This window comes from Homalodisca vitripennis, chromosome 1 (genome assembly GCF_021130785.1).
Source record: "Homalodisca vitripennis isolate AUS2020 chromosome 1, UT_GWSS_2.1, whole genome shotgun sequence".
Taxonomy (NCBI): Eukaryota; Metazoa; Arthropoda; class Insecta; order Hemiptera; family Cicadellidae; genus Homalodisca; species Homalodisca vitripennis.
Window position 1 is genome coordinate 55,287,396 of NC_060207.1, and position 14,595 is coordinate 55,301,990.

General features: G+C 32.7%; 1 protein-coding gene across 12 annotated transcripts in view; it reads right to left on the reverse strand.

Annotated features, from left to right (window-relative positions):
- The window catches only part of LOC124361680 (FH1/FH2 domain-containing protein 3), a 178,396-nt gene that overhangs the window by 41,700 nt on the left and 122,101 nt on the right, over positions 1–14,595 (reverse strand). For 11 of the 12 annotated variants that reach the window (XR_006922390.1, XR_006922389.1, XR_006922393.1 and 8 more), the window contains 7 exons: positions 11,124–11,191; positions 9,536–9,641; positions 6,569–6,775; positions 5,593–5,773; positions 4,553–4,678; positions 1,274–1,437; positions 412–552 (listed from right to left, as the gene is read on the reverse strand). Coding sequence is in view for 9 of the 12 variants with exons in the window: in XM_046815629.1 (XP_046671585.1) it covers positions 412–552; positions 1,274–1,437; positions 4,553–4,678; positions 5,593–5,773; positions 6,569–6,775; positions 9,536–9,641; positions 11,124–11,191 (993 nt within the window). In the remaining 3 variants the exon portion in view is untranslated. The remainder of the gene's footprint in view (positions 1–411; positions 553–1,273; positions 1,438–4,552; positions 4,679–5,592; positions 5,774–6,568; positions 6,776–9,535; positions 9,642–11,123; positions 11,192–14,595) is intronic. The other variant, XM_046815671.1, reaches the window with a different exon arrangement.

Consider the following 14,595-nt stretch of genomic DNA (forward strand, 5'->3'; position numbering starts at 1 on the left):
TGACTGCCAATTGATTTCTTTCTTAGAAAAAATTCCTTCAATTGTAAGTAAATACCAGATTGTGCACTTATACAATGCAAATTGGCTCTCAACTCATAGACTGTACAGTCTAATAACGGCTCTGAATCATTACCTAATTTGTAATAATACCTAAGGTAAGAAGAACCCCAAACATGTTGGCTACTATCCAATTTAATTATGCTAGACATGTCTATGGGTGGTCATCCAGCCCCTAAGAGATCTATCTGATATTGTGGAATCTAATTGAATAAAAATTAAATTTAGCATAAACATAAACATATCTGGATTACTACACTGCACTAAACATGCTAGTATTAGGAGTTGATGGGTTGTGTGGGGGTTCAGAAATGATTGTGTAGGAAGTAATGTGGTGAAGGAAAGCAGCAATACCGTCTTCGCTGCCTGACTGGTCGGTGCTGCTCAGAGAGGCACGCAGTGTTGCCTCACGCTGTTCTCGCAGGAAACTCCTCTGTCGGTCGGCTCGCTCTCTGCGTCTGCGCAGTGCTGGAGTCACGCTCAGATCGTCTGGCACTGCACTCTCAGGTTAGTTCACGCCACTCACACTACAGTCCTAGCTTAGCTTTGTTGTAAAGGAATTAATGAAGCTCATTGTCAAGTAAGCAACTTTTTAAAAGCCACTCCAATCAACGATTACAAACAGCTAAACCACAATAGAAAAATGTGTATTAAATGCTTCTTTAAATTTAACAAATATCTCTTGAAATCACTGAATTTTTTATTCACTCTAGTTGTCCTTCAGAGTGAATTAATAATATTAATGTATCTAAATTTGTATTTTTTGTTTAACAGTAAAAGTTATGTAAAAGTGACATACACATACTTCAAATTTATATTGAAATATTTACAATATCAGAAAAAAATGTAATTAGGCTTCTCATTTAATGTAATCTTTAAGGACTGAATCATTGCTACATATAATGAATTACTGTAGTCAAATTTAAAACTTCTGTGGATGTATGAAAAACAACACATGAAAATGTTTAATAAACTGAAAGTAATTTGGGTTTGACATTCTATTTAAGGTTTTTAAAAGCTTAAGCATAATATGTCTATTTACATTTAACATTGAATTAATAGCTTATAAAGCAAAAACCATTACCTAATGCTATAAAAATATTTCATATTTAATTCACAAAAAGAAACCACAAAAATCAATCAATTTCTGAAAGACAATTTTTAAGTTTGAACTGTGTTGAAAATACAACCAGAGTAAGTTGGCGATAGAACATACCATTGTGATATTCGTCAGTCTGAGAGTCAGGGTCGAGATCGACAGCTCGAGACAAGTTGAGGGTAAGATGGAGGGGGGAAGTGCCTGTGGAGTGACGGCGAGACTTGCGTCTCTCAATAGGGTTCAGAGTCGTAGTCAGGCACTTCCGGTGACGTAATGTCTTCCTGTATGAAACATTAAGTTAGATATTAACCAGTTCCATTATATTACCTAATAACATTTTAAATAGAAACATCTAAAATACATATGCAACCTTCTGTAAATGTCAATACAAAATAAGTGAAAACAAAAAATCAGATCTTACAACGCAACTCCAATCACCTCTTGCTTGAGAGAACGCAAGTGAGCACTGGTGAAGTTAAGATTTAGTTCAATCATCTTTACAAAAGATTGTTATGAAAATAACAAGATAGGAGTACCCCACACAATGTGTAGCTTAACAGGCTTTGTTGATGTTGCTTGCACAATTTCAGATCTCAAGATGCTTGCTCATTTTATTTCTCAAGATGTTCTATGGACATACAATCAAACAGAAAAGAAATTTTAACACCCCTATGGCAGACAGAAGAGAAACTGTGTTGCCTACTGTGCGATAGGCCTCAATGATGTTCTGCCAAATTCCATAGTTGGGCATTGCACTATTATAGAACTCATTTTTGTCCATGTAGAAATTAAGTTTCCAACAAAATTTAAAGCCTATAGATGAAATTTTTCTCAAGATGTCTTGCCACTTGATACATTTCCAGTTTTGTTCATTAAGTTTCATAGCAATGTTCAGCTAATAAAGTTCCATTGAGCAAGAGAGAGTACTACAACGCAAGAGTGTGCGGAAATAAAATCTTGTCACTTTTAACATTTATTTTTCCACTTCATTATTTTTATTTTACTTGTTATTTTGTTGCCATCATGGTTGCTATCGCTCAGCCAAATCTCATGGGGCAACAAGCACCATCATCTGTGCTTGTGTTGCCCATTTAGAAATGAAATTTTATGCTAAACTTCAAGTCTATAGGTCAATTCATTTCTGAAATATCGTGCAGACAGACAAATAGAAATGAAATTTTGTCAGTCCCTGGAGTGATAGGCTTTGCTGACACACAGGCAACAAACAATTACAATTAAGACTTAAATCAAATTTCAAATTTCTCATAATGTGATAGTAACAAGTACAATCAATGTAAAAGTGGACCCGCTTGTACTTTTTATGTTATGTTAATGGTATTTTTATTTAAATATATTTATTTGTAAATATTTGAATGTGTAGATTTACATGTAGATCTTGATACTGATGTCAATAAAACATGACTAGAAAGAATATGGTCTGATGAATCCCAAAGGGATAAAACTGATCACTGATATAAAACATTTGGACTGGTAATGTAAACTTAAGATATCAAATACACTAAGGCCAGGGTCATATAGGAATTCTATTGCAGTTTCATACCTGAGTCTGTTGTTGTTTATAATCTGTGAAACAATGTCAATAAATCTCACAAGTGCTGGGGAGAACTCCATTTTCATGGAGTTTACAGGTAAAATAAAGAAGTATTACAGGTTCAGTGGATAGTTGTGGCACTGAGCATAATGAACTGACCAAGCAAAAGTGTGAAAGTGACAGACAGTCTTGCACCACGTACTTTGATACAGTACAATCAGAGATAAGCCAACAGAGCTTTGATCTTGTGCTGGGTAAATATGAACATTAATAATGATAAAATAACTGTAATTATTGTTTCAAGGGTATCATTATAGTTTAATTAGGCCATGGAGACCACTTTAAAAGCTTAACCACTCTTGTATTGTAACAATAAAAAATTAAATTACTTTTATCAGCTACACATTGATAACTTTCTTTTTAAACATTCAATTTTTTTTAATTAAAATGCAACATTTTCTGTCACAGTAAACTAAAATTCAGGTTGTTGTATCTCAATTGTTTAACTTTCCACTTCATTTAATGTAAAAATAATTCCTGGAATATTTTTAACATAATACATTTGACACTTTACAAGATGCCTTGAATGCATTTCAGGATTGTTGGCTAGCACATTAACCCTTTCACTGGTGTGTTTTATTTAGTAAGAATACCCTAAAAAGTGAGTTTTTTATTTTAGTTTTTTTTAGGTGATTTGGGTTTACTGCAGTAAATGTGTTATGAAAACCACTCAATTAAACGTTTTTGAAGTTTTTTTGTATTTATACAGATATTAATCTAATTATGCACAAAAGTTATTATATTTACAAAAAAACAAAATATTCAGCATTATATTATAAACATACTAAGGTACTGTACAGGTTAGGTTACAAGTTAGTAACAGTCCCTCAGAAATCTTTGATGGTATGAAAGGCCAGAAAACAGTCAGATACACAAAGCAGAATGTTGCAATTGTGTCCAGGTGCGGTGCCACTGCTCGCCGATGCTGGTTTATCTGCACACGTGACATGCTCTCTTAGGCTTGTCCTTCTTATCTGCAGGAGGGATGGTAGTGGAAAAATGCCGAGCAGTAAGTCTCAGGGGAGCATCTTAGCCAAAAATTCGTCTGTAAGTCTTTCTCATGCTACTTTACGTTATCAGTAATTACACAAACAGCCATGTTTATTTACCACGGTAAACACAACAAAATGTTTACAACCAAAGCAACCGGTAATGGAAAAGTAAGGTTACAATCTGAATTCACTACACAAATAGAATAGAATCAGCTAATTACTTGGAACAACTGATTGAATACCGTCCTATGGCCTGAATACTGTCAATTGGGTCTGAAAGAAAGAAATAAAAAATCAACTGCAATCTAATGGGACGGAGAAAACTACTTCGTATTCAAGCGAGAGATTATTCATGATGAAACATTATTATGATAACTTTTTAGTGTCATAGTGCTTCCCGCACGGCTATCGGGATTACCGTAGGAGGCACGTAGAGCGCTCCCGAATCCGTAACTGGATTACTAGTCAAAGAGTTAATGTTGTTTCCATAGTGTTGTAATCCATTTGAACCTTCTAGTAAGGACCTCATTTTGATGAATTGATTGTTTGTATTTGGTACTTTTTGTTATTGTCAGATTTTAAATAATGTCACAAGTTAATTACTTTTCTGTTGTATATTCAATTACTGTTCTTATTATTTGCCAATATATAGTGTGCCAGAACTTTTCATTCAGCAACAGATTTTAGAATTGGATCTTCTCATATTATATAATCAAAGGCAATACAAAACTTATAACCTGAGTTTGGATATTATAATGGTGATTGGTTAATTCTACCAGCACAGTGTCTCACCTGATGGTCTCATCCAACTGTTTGAGAGGTGCTCCCTTCTGCTCTCCATCCTCATGTTGCAACACCGCCTCATAGATCTGGAACTGTCTCAACAGGTCCAGATCTGTTCCTTGCTTTGACATGTACCTATGACGAGTTACAAGTGGTTATGAATTGAATAACCATAAAGTAAGAACTTTTTCAATATTGACAACTTGCCTTCTAAACATATCCCAGTAATAAGTGTGCTCAATTAAATCTGTATTAAAAAAATCAAACGTTTTAAATGGTGGTTTATAAAACTAAATATCCAGGATAAGGACTTTAAGAGCTCCAAAATGTGACTAATGTGGAACTTCCAATCTTCATAAAGTTCTAATATTACTTGCTCCAAAATAGTACTCTTTATAAAATAGTACATCTTTCATAAAAATGTCAAAAGTGTTCAAGTTATGAATTTTCAAAGATTAAAGGGCATAAAAAAATAAATAATTTTTTCATTGTTGTTGACATAAAAACTGAAAATGAATTTTAAAACTTAACGTTATCATTTGTACACTATTTGCTTTATATAAATTAAATTGTAATGTAACTCCTGTTATTTTAGGACTACTAGTTAGTATATCTGGTAAACGTGCTATATGTTTTTATCCAAAAGTAGTATAACTTTTATTTATTTGTTAACTATTTACAATAAGACTCTGAAACATTAAAATTTAGAGAACAGAACATTTTTAATATAAAGAAATAATGTCAGTGTTCCAGAAATAGAAACAATCTGGGAAATTGAAATACTATAGTTTTGTTGTAGAAGAGACTCAAAGAAACACACAGACAAAAATAAATTACAGATTTTCAGACATTTTAGATTATTTTGTGTTACTGATAAATATCTTTTCATCCTTTAAAATTATCAATGTCAATATTAAACTTTAAATATATAATTATATTTTATATTTAAACATTATGATACTTAAAAATGCTGGTTTCAATAAAAAAAAAAAAAATAATAAATATGCACATTTAAAGTTCAACTTGGAAAGAATAATGGATGAACAAACCTTCTGATGATGTTCTCGAACCCTTGCTCTTCCAAGGCGTCCACCTGGTCATAGTAGGTGTCCTGGTCAGGGAGGCCGTTGAGGGTCTTGTTGATGAGGGATGTGGCATAGATCAGCAGCTCTGTATCAGCCGCATCGTACTCCTTCATCAGCCGCATGACATTGCTCCACAGAGCATTGCCTGCAAAACATTGATTTCATCGAGGAGAAGCTTTACATCAAGTGTAGAAATATGAACTTACAAACTTATAGTGGGAATTATATATTAATTGTGAAGGAAACAGGATTTTTCCGGACATTTGCCATCGTTCAGTGAAACAATAAATCAGTAACACTACGTTTCGAGATCTGCAATCTGATCTCTTCTTCAGGTAAAGAACTAACCTAATACATAATATTACAAATTAGGTTAAAATAAACAAATCTTACCAAAGCGTTGTGGCACGCCTAAGTCAGGAATCACAACCTACATGTTGTTTGTCAACTTCACTAACTCTATAAACGGAAATGTCCGGAAAAATCCTGTTTCCAAATTAGAGAAAAATACTGGTAGTGAATGAAAAAAATTGATTACTTGTTTTTAAATTTTATCAAATTATGAATAATAGTTTCATGCAGAGTATATAATTACTAGACAATAACGCTTAGGTCAATATTTTAAGTGCCGATTGTTGATTTCCTTATTTTAATCTCTGTTTAAGTTTCACGACTTCTAGAAGTTGATGAAATCTACATCTAAAAGATTATGTAGTGATACATCACTGAGAAAATATGTTAAAAAGCACCAACACAATAAACATACTATTTTCTATTATATGTTTAAATTTAAAAATTATTGAAAGTAGGTTAGTAGGTTAACTTACCAAACTCTTCTGAGATCAGTATTATGCATAAACCATTCCCTATTCTCTTTCAATAAATTCATCAGATAATCCAAACTTGTATTTCATATTGTGCATAAATAAGTAACGAATACCTTGAGTAGAATCCACTGACTGAATGGCCTTGACCAGAAGCACACTGTTGGTCTCTACATATTCCACAAACACCAGGAGCAGTTTCAGAGCTGTCTTGACCACCAGCCGGAACTTGGAGGCCACTAGTGTGTAGAGCCACTGGACTGTTGGGCTGTGCTCCATCACACCGTTCATTCCATCCACATATAGCATCACCTGACCAAGGGCTGAAACATATCGAGATCTATATTGTTGGGGAACTTAGATATGCTGCAAGTCAGGAGCAGTTTCAGAGATGTCTTTGCCATCAGTTGAAATTTGGAGACCACTAAAGAGTAAAGCTACATCATTCATCCCATCCATATATAGAATCAACTGGCCAAGGGCTGAAACATATAAAGATGTTTATAATTTTGGGGACTATAGATATGCTGCAAGTCAGGAGCAGTTTCAGAGCGGTGTTGACCACCAGCCAGAACTTGGAAGCCAAGACAGGCCAATCTATCTGCAACTAATCTGCAAGTTAGTGTGGAACTTCAGTTCTCCATGAAAAGTTTAGATCACGATTTGATAAAAAAATAAAACAGATTTTAAGGAGAAAACCTGTTTGAAGTCATATAAGGATGTAATTCCAATTATATTTTAATCAAGTCAAGAATTAAACCTTGATTTAGGACAAGCAACTAGACACTAATTCTAGTAAAGTCTGGATTAGGGTGAGAAGTTTCATCATACATTACTGAATTAGTTTTGATTAAGATCTTATCCTACTTTGTTTTGAGACGGGGCAATAGAGGAGTACTAAAATAAAAGGTTTTCTGACTGTAAATCATTGTTATATCTGTTTCTAGTTAAGAAATAAAGTATGTATTTATTTAAGGTCTGTAAAAGCATTGTATGATCTAACTCTTATTTTGTGTCTGAATTATTTATTTCCTCAAAGTTGTATTCAATCTCTTATGGAAAGATTCAGAATAATTTTAATTATATTTTACATAGTAGAGTTATGAAGACAGGATATAATTTCCTTTTCTTCAACAACATTAAAAAATAGCCACTTTTTAGAAGTGTCCAAACAAACAAAAAGACTGAAAATAATTTTTTTTAATATAAAGAAGAAATTTGCTAGTCTAGATGTACCTTAACATTTTTTAAATACAAGGTGAAGTAAAGATTCTGGGATCATTGAATTACAATTTATCCAGTAATTTTGTCTTAGTTTCCTTAATTAATGCTGCAATCACAGATTTACCTCTTAATTCACTTAACTTTAAACAAATATTGAATTCTCTTTTGGATAACAGGATCACTTTCAAGCAAAAAAACCTTTTTTTTATTTGTTTAAGCGGTCATTCAAATTTGATGTAGATAATATATATGACTTCATGAGAAAACAGACCTTTAATCTTTATGTACATTGCATGGCAGAAATATGTGATGATGAGTAGTACTATGTGGTTATACAAAAATAACAACACTTCTCTAAGCTCTTGCTTAAAATTGTAGGCTGAATTACATTTTCAATTTTCATGTTTAATAATTTTGATGAATTTAACTTAAATATAATGTATATTTTAGTTACTATAGTCAGAGTGGATTTAATAGAAAAAATGTATTACTAATCTTGCGTTATATATAATTACTGCTTGCCTTGTTTGTCATCATATAGAACATAGACAGAATGTTTCAAAGTGGCAACAGATTTTAGCATTGGATGACATTGTTCATACAGAATATAGATAAAACAACAGAAATGTAATAAAAAAATACTGCAGTACTTTTTTAGTAAAAGCCTATTACTAGTAAAAAGGCTTTCTAGTAATAGGCTTGTTGATGTCCATAACAAGGAGGATTGGGAGTACTGAATCCTCTTTCCGCCATGTCCAACAAAATAAATTTGATAGGGAGTTTCTATCATCTCTTAGTTATGCAACTGATATAAAATATATATACTAAGAAGGAATGGACTTCAACAAGCAAAACAATCAAGGACACTGAGAAGACGCAAATTGAAAGTGACATTAAGAGAAAGATAGATCCGTATCATCATGAAGAGGTCAGTAGAAGAGATAAATGTACATCACAAACATTACTGTACTGATGACTCAGACCATCTGAGTGTCAAGCTCGGATCATTGAACGCTTGTCTCTGTGCAATCCGCAACCATTGAGAGAGCCAGGGTTACATCAGGCCGTGTGAGCCAATGTCACTACACCCATTAACAGTCTACAATCTGCTGTGATGTATGCTGACCCAGTGATCTCATCTGTACTGACACAACCTTCTTCCACTTGTCTGTGCTGTGACCTGGTATTTTTTGGGGTGTGGGATGATTGCACACTACAAAAAGCAAATGTTAGTTACATACCCTAGAGAGAGAGAAAGAAAGATTGGATAATGATACTGACATTCTCAACAGATCGAGGTTTAATTAATTAGTATAAAAAGTTGTCATACCTCAAGAATATAAACTGTCTTGTTCTGTTATTTTTTTAAATTTTAGTGAGATAAAAATAACTTTATAATCTGAAAAAATGTATATTTAGTCATTAAATAGGCCTGTAATATTTGCACCTTGAAGTTTTTTTGGACCTTGGTGAGGTTCCTCCTATGTTGCTGCAGCTGGTCATATCATATGTTGGTTCTTGGAAGCTACCCACCTGTTCTGGAAGTTTCTATATGTTCTTAGCTGATTTCCACTTCATTTTTTCCAGTTTAACTAGCATGTTATAATTTTTAGATCTCTCTTTTTTGTCCCAAGTCTTGTCCTAATAACTTCATAGGTGTTTTTCTGGATTCATTTACTTATGTGCGTAAGATTTTCTAATGTTCAAAAAGCTGCTGAACTACACTTTATTATCTTGGAAATTTGTGGCCTAGACTCTTCATTATCAGTAGAATAATTACAGTACTATGGAGACCTTTCTTTAGACACTCTTGGTATCTTTTGTTTTAAAAGTAATTAAAACAAACACTGATCACAAACCTCTAAGGATGTAGTTTTGGTAGTTCTGGTCCGCATCAGAGCCCACCTTGATGAGACATGCAAGTCCATCGTTCTGAACAAACTCGTGCACCAAGTCTTTGTCTTCCTGTTGAAACATATTTCATTGTTATATTCATTTAACAAAGACATCCAATCCAATCCTAATATTATATAGTATTTGTATTGTATAGTATGATAATTTTGTAAGGCTTTGAGCCTTATTTAAGAGTAATAAGAGTTTGAGCTAAGAAACAAAAATGTAAAACCTACATTACATTGGACCTACGCTAACACTTACTATTTTGTATTGTACAGTTAAATTAAACACCAATCTATATATATATATATATTTATATATATATATATATATATATATATATGAATATATATATATATATATATGAATGTTTGTGTGTTTGTCCTTTATGGAATCGCAAAATATTAGACAGACCATTATGAAAATTTGTATGTATACGTATTTTTCCACGGAGAAGGTTTATAAGCTATGCCCATTGATGTAACTCACCACCAACCGGTGCTGCAAAAGATAAAAGGTTTAAAAGCGCCTGCACACTATAAACTGCAACTACGAGACAATTACGTATATTACATAGCCAAACACTATTTGAAGGCGCTAAGTTTATTATGTCTTTAAGATACATTTCTGATTGAACTTAAAGTTTGAGTGTTTGACCACTTTACAATAAAGTACATGTACGTGCACAATGGCTATAAACATAAACAGATTTTCTTGATCGTGGCAACAAGGCAAACTCTACATCGGCGTTGCAAATATAATTAAATTAAACCAGAAGTTCACATACACGGGCAAAGCTTACGAAAAGCGTGCAAAGCCGCGGGAAACAGCTAGTACAATATAAATACTGGATAAACATAAACAAATACCAAACTAAACCCTACTAGCCTATGTAGCAGGATAAATTTATTTCTATAATAACTGTGCCGCTATAAGTTCTACAAGGGAGATAATTTATAAAATGTGTCAAATATTAATTACTTATTTGTTTACTTATTAAAATTTTTTATATATTTTGAAAATTTGTTACTCATGGAGATAATTTAATAGCCATGGGACAGTTTTACTTTAACTTATAAAGTACATTTCTTTCACAATGTTGTTATATGTTCTGTTTCTTTTTTACTATAGAGTACTTCTCATATCCTAATAACACATCCTATTCAGAGTTGGTGGAAAAAATGAAGCCTAGGTCTAAGTTGGATATTATTTTAAAGATATTGAAATAAGTACCAATGGCATAAACATTTAAAGCTGTGAAGAGAATTAAAGTCTTTTTTTAAGTTTTTCATCTCCAGCTGGCAACCTCCAACTTTTTTATACCAACTGAAAAAAGTAAAGCTAATTTTTGAGGACTTCCCCCCGTGACACACCTTTTGTTTTACTTCTATTTTCCCAAACTCGTTTCTTAGTACATTGTTCATCATCCCAATAAGACTTTAATATTATATTAAATTATATCTATGCTGCTAATTAATATTTTCAATTGACTGTTCATGGGATGCCCTTTAAGATTTAAAAACTAACCAATTAAAACATGTTTACATTTACCTGAAATATTTGCTTCAGAGAAAACAATGCTCTTCTCAGTTCTCTTCCTTCAGATGACATCAGCTTTTCTAAAAAAAGAAACTTTGGTAAATTTTACAAAAATCTATAGTACAACAAATCACAAAAATTAGTTCCAAGTTTTTGAAGTGACGAGTTCCTGTATCTCCCAAATGTCATAAAAATAAATGACTTTTATACCAAAAAGTTTTTAAATTTGAAAAATGTCATTATTGGAATTAAATACCACGTATTTACTCATTTGTATTATATTTCAGTAACAAACAATATAAATAATATATTGATTGTGATTATTGTTATAATTTCTTAACGGGTTATAAGTATGATTATTTACTTTCTTTGTGTATCACATGTTGGTAACAATGTTTAGATAAGTACTTAACATTGTTATTTTGAGAATGGGATTAGAGAATAATTTTGTATCTAATATTTTAAATTTATTTAAAGTTTAAATATTGCTTTAAGAGTAAAAGTTTAAGAATTAAAAAACACTTAATACTTATAAGGTCCTTTGATAAAAATCTAGGTCATCTCAAAATATAAGTAAGTCTAGTTAAGATAAACATACTGTAACTTAATGTCACATGATAATCGTAACTCAAATTTCAACACATAAACCAAATAATTACTTACAACCCAGTATACTATTCACAGATAACATTAAATATTTACTTCAAAATTATGCATGTTAATTTATTTTTTACAATGTTAATGAACGTGAGACCTTGTGTCCACAATGTAACCTAAAAGAAATAATGCACCAATAAAATCTACGTTTATGATAATACTTTTGTAAATGTAAATTTAATTCTTTTTATGTCTATATTAATCATTAAAAGTTTATGCAACTGTTGAATTTAGAAATTAGTCATTTAACTACAATCTCATACTGATATTTTATGTCACAAAACCTAATTATTGTTGGTCGTTTGTTTTTGAACATGAATTGAAAAAGAGTTGCCGTGATGTTGCCAAAAATGACATGAGAGATTTATTTTATTTAACAACTTTTAAAACATTAGTAAATATTTAGCTATGATAGGAAGGTTGGATTCAATGCAATGTTCGGTTCAGTTCAATTTCACCTTCCACTTAGTGCAGGATCTGAAATCTGATGATGTCACAGATTTGGTTCCTGTCTGAAATGTCTACATCCTGCTGAAATGATAAAACAAGTTGATGACAGAGAAACTCAAAACGAACTCTTGAATCATTTCGACATCAGGGACACCCAGACTACAAAATGAAGTGGAGTGTACATTGTTTCATCAGATATTCAGAAGCTACACTAGGCAGAAAGTGAAATGGAGATGAACTGAACATTCACAATAAATATGTCTTGGACTTGAAAGTGAATTATCACATGAGGAAATTTGAAAAGTTTTAATACTTACTGCCAGTACTGTCACTTTAAAATCGAAATAAGTTAAAAGTAGTTTTAGATTTTCACTGATTTTTTCTTAATAATCAAGATGAAAACTGATTATTTTTTATTTGGACACATATTGATCTTATTTTTTAAATGAGACATTTCACATAGTTTTTAAACAAAAAATAAGGGTGCAAAAGTATTTGAAGTTTAACACTGTTCTTTTAGAACTAGAATCAATATGGTTGCCACAAGAGCCCTGCTCTTGAGAATGGTTTTTAATGCTCCGATTTGATTACATATTTATGAGACAGCTTTGCAACAAAGCATTGTAAGTATATTGGTATCAAAAGAAATAGTTGGCAACATTTTGGCAAAATTGAGATCCAGCTTTAGGGAATTATTAAAGACGTTTTTAGAGAGCTCAGGTTAATGACTAAAATTCAAACTATCATTAAGTAATGAAATAAGAGACTATTGTACAGGGAAACAAAACATTCAAGTTCCCTTCCCTAAGGGAGTGAGTGACTATTGTTGAGTCTCTCTAGCAAACTGCTCTCTTGTCATGAATAGCCCAGAGCAAAATACCGATGGCTGATTGATTGTTGGATCTCAGCTGTGCCAATAAACAAGAAACAAACCAGCTGAGACTAGCTATCATGCTGAATAGCAAAACGTTACAACAGTAATTTCTCTTAAATTGTATAGTCATTTATACTGTCTAGGCCTTGCTTAGTCCCCTTAAACTATCTAGTCCTATTTTCCCTGGGATAGCAATTAAATTGTGGAGATCCTTTCAAATTTGTAAGAGTGCGCTTTCAGGTCAAAGGGAAATATGAAATCAACAATGCAATGAATAATGGGAGTTTTAAATGAATTTAAATTGTAGTTAAGATGTCATTGTTGTGAAAAAGATAATAGAAAAATATTCCTATGTGCCAAGTTTCTTGCCCTCTCCTGATGTTTGAAGAGTTAGGGGTTTCAAACATGAGTGGGTTGGTTCTGGGCAAGCCGGATATTTCTTCTTTTTGGTTTTAAGGAATTGGTACTGAGGATGCCCAAAATTCCAAAAATCTTGGTTAAGGCAGCAGTGTAGGAATCATGTTTCGTAAAAGAAAATTACGTTGGACGACAATTTTCTACTTTGAAACACACCTCTTACTTTGTTTAGTGGTTTGCAATACATGTCTGCTGTAAGTGTTGTCTCACCCATGTCCATGGAATCAACAAAAGTGACACTACCATTATCCTTAAAATGACGGCTATAATTTTTTAATCAAAGTACACAGCTTTTCCAGATTGGGTGAAGTAAAATGATGCCACTGCATTGAACATTAAACTCATAGTATGGGGAGGGGCTTGCGCATTTATTTTATATCCATTAATGACTGTACAAACCTTAGTTATTAAGGTGTTTAAAGTAACACTAAAGATATCCGACAATCTTGCTTTATAAAGAAAAATAATTGTTACCTCTGTCACACATAGATTTCTACCAATAAATACTGTCATTGGATGCCTGCAGGCCCCTAGAGTATTAAAATCTCATAATTATACAAATCCCTATTATGTGGCAAATTTATTAATCAGAAATAATCCACAACAGACAAAGGATCTAAAGGCTCGCTGGCCGCATGCCAAACCCTAACCTCTGTCTCACTGCTTTACTGTTTACCTATTAGCCAATGGTGCTGGTGCCGGTGTCAACTTCCTTCTCCAGATTAGTATTAATACCATAAATATAACCCAAATATAGCATTTATTAACACACTCGATTCCATATTAATAACCAATATTATCTATTGTAAGTAATATATTTTATGTTTGTTACCCTGAGAGTGTTTGATAAAAATATAAATACATTATACTAAATGGTTTGTGACATACATTCATATAGTCCGTGGCCAGACAATACCAGTGAAGGTTCAGGTGGCGCGCCCACACCTCGCCTCACCACGCAAGTGAGACTCTTATAAGATACTGTCCACTGCTGTCTGGATTCACGTGCAGACAATACCAGTGAAGGTTCAGGTGACGCGCCCACACCTCGCCTCACCACGCAAGTGAGACTCTTCTAAGATACTG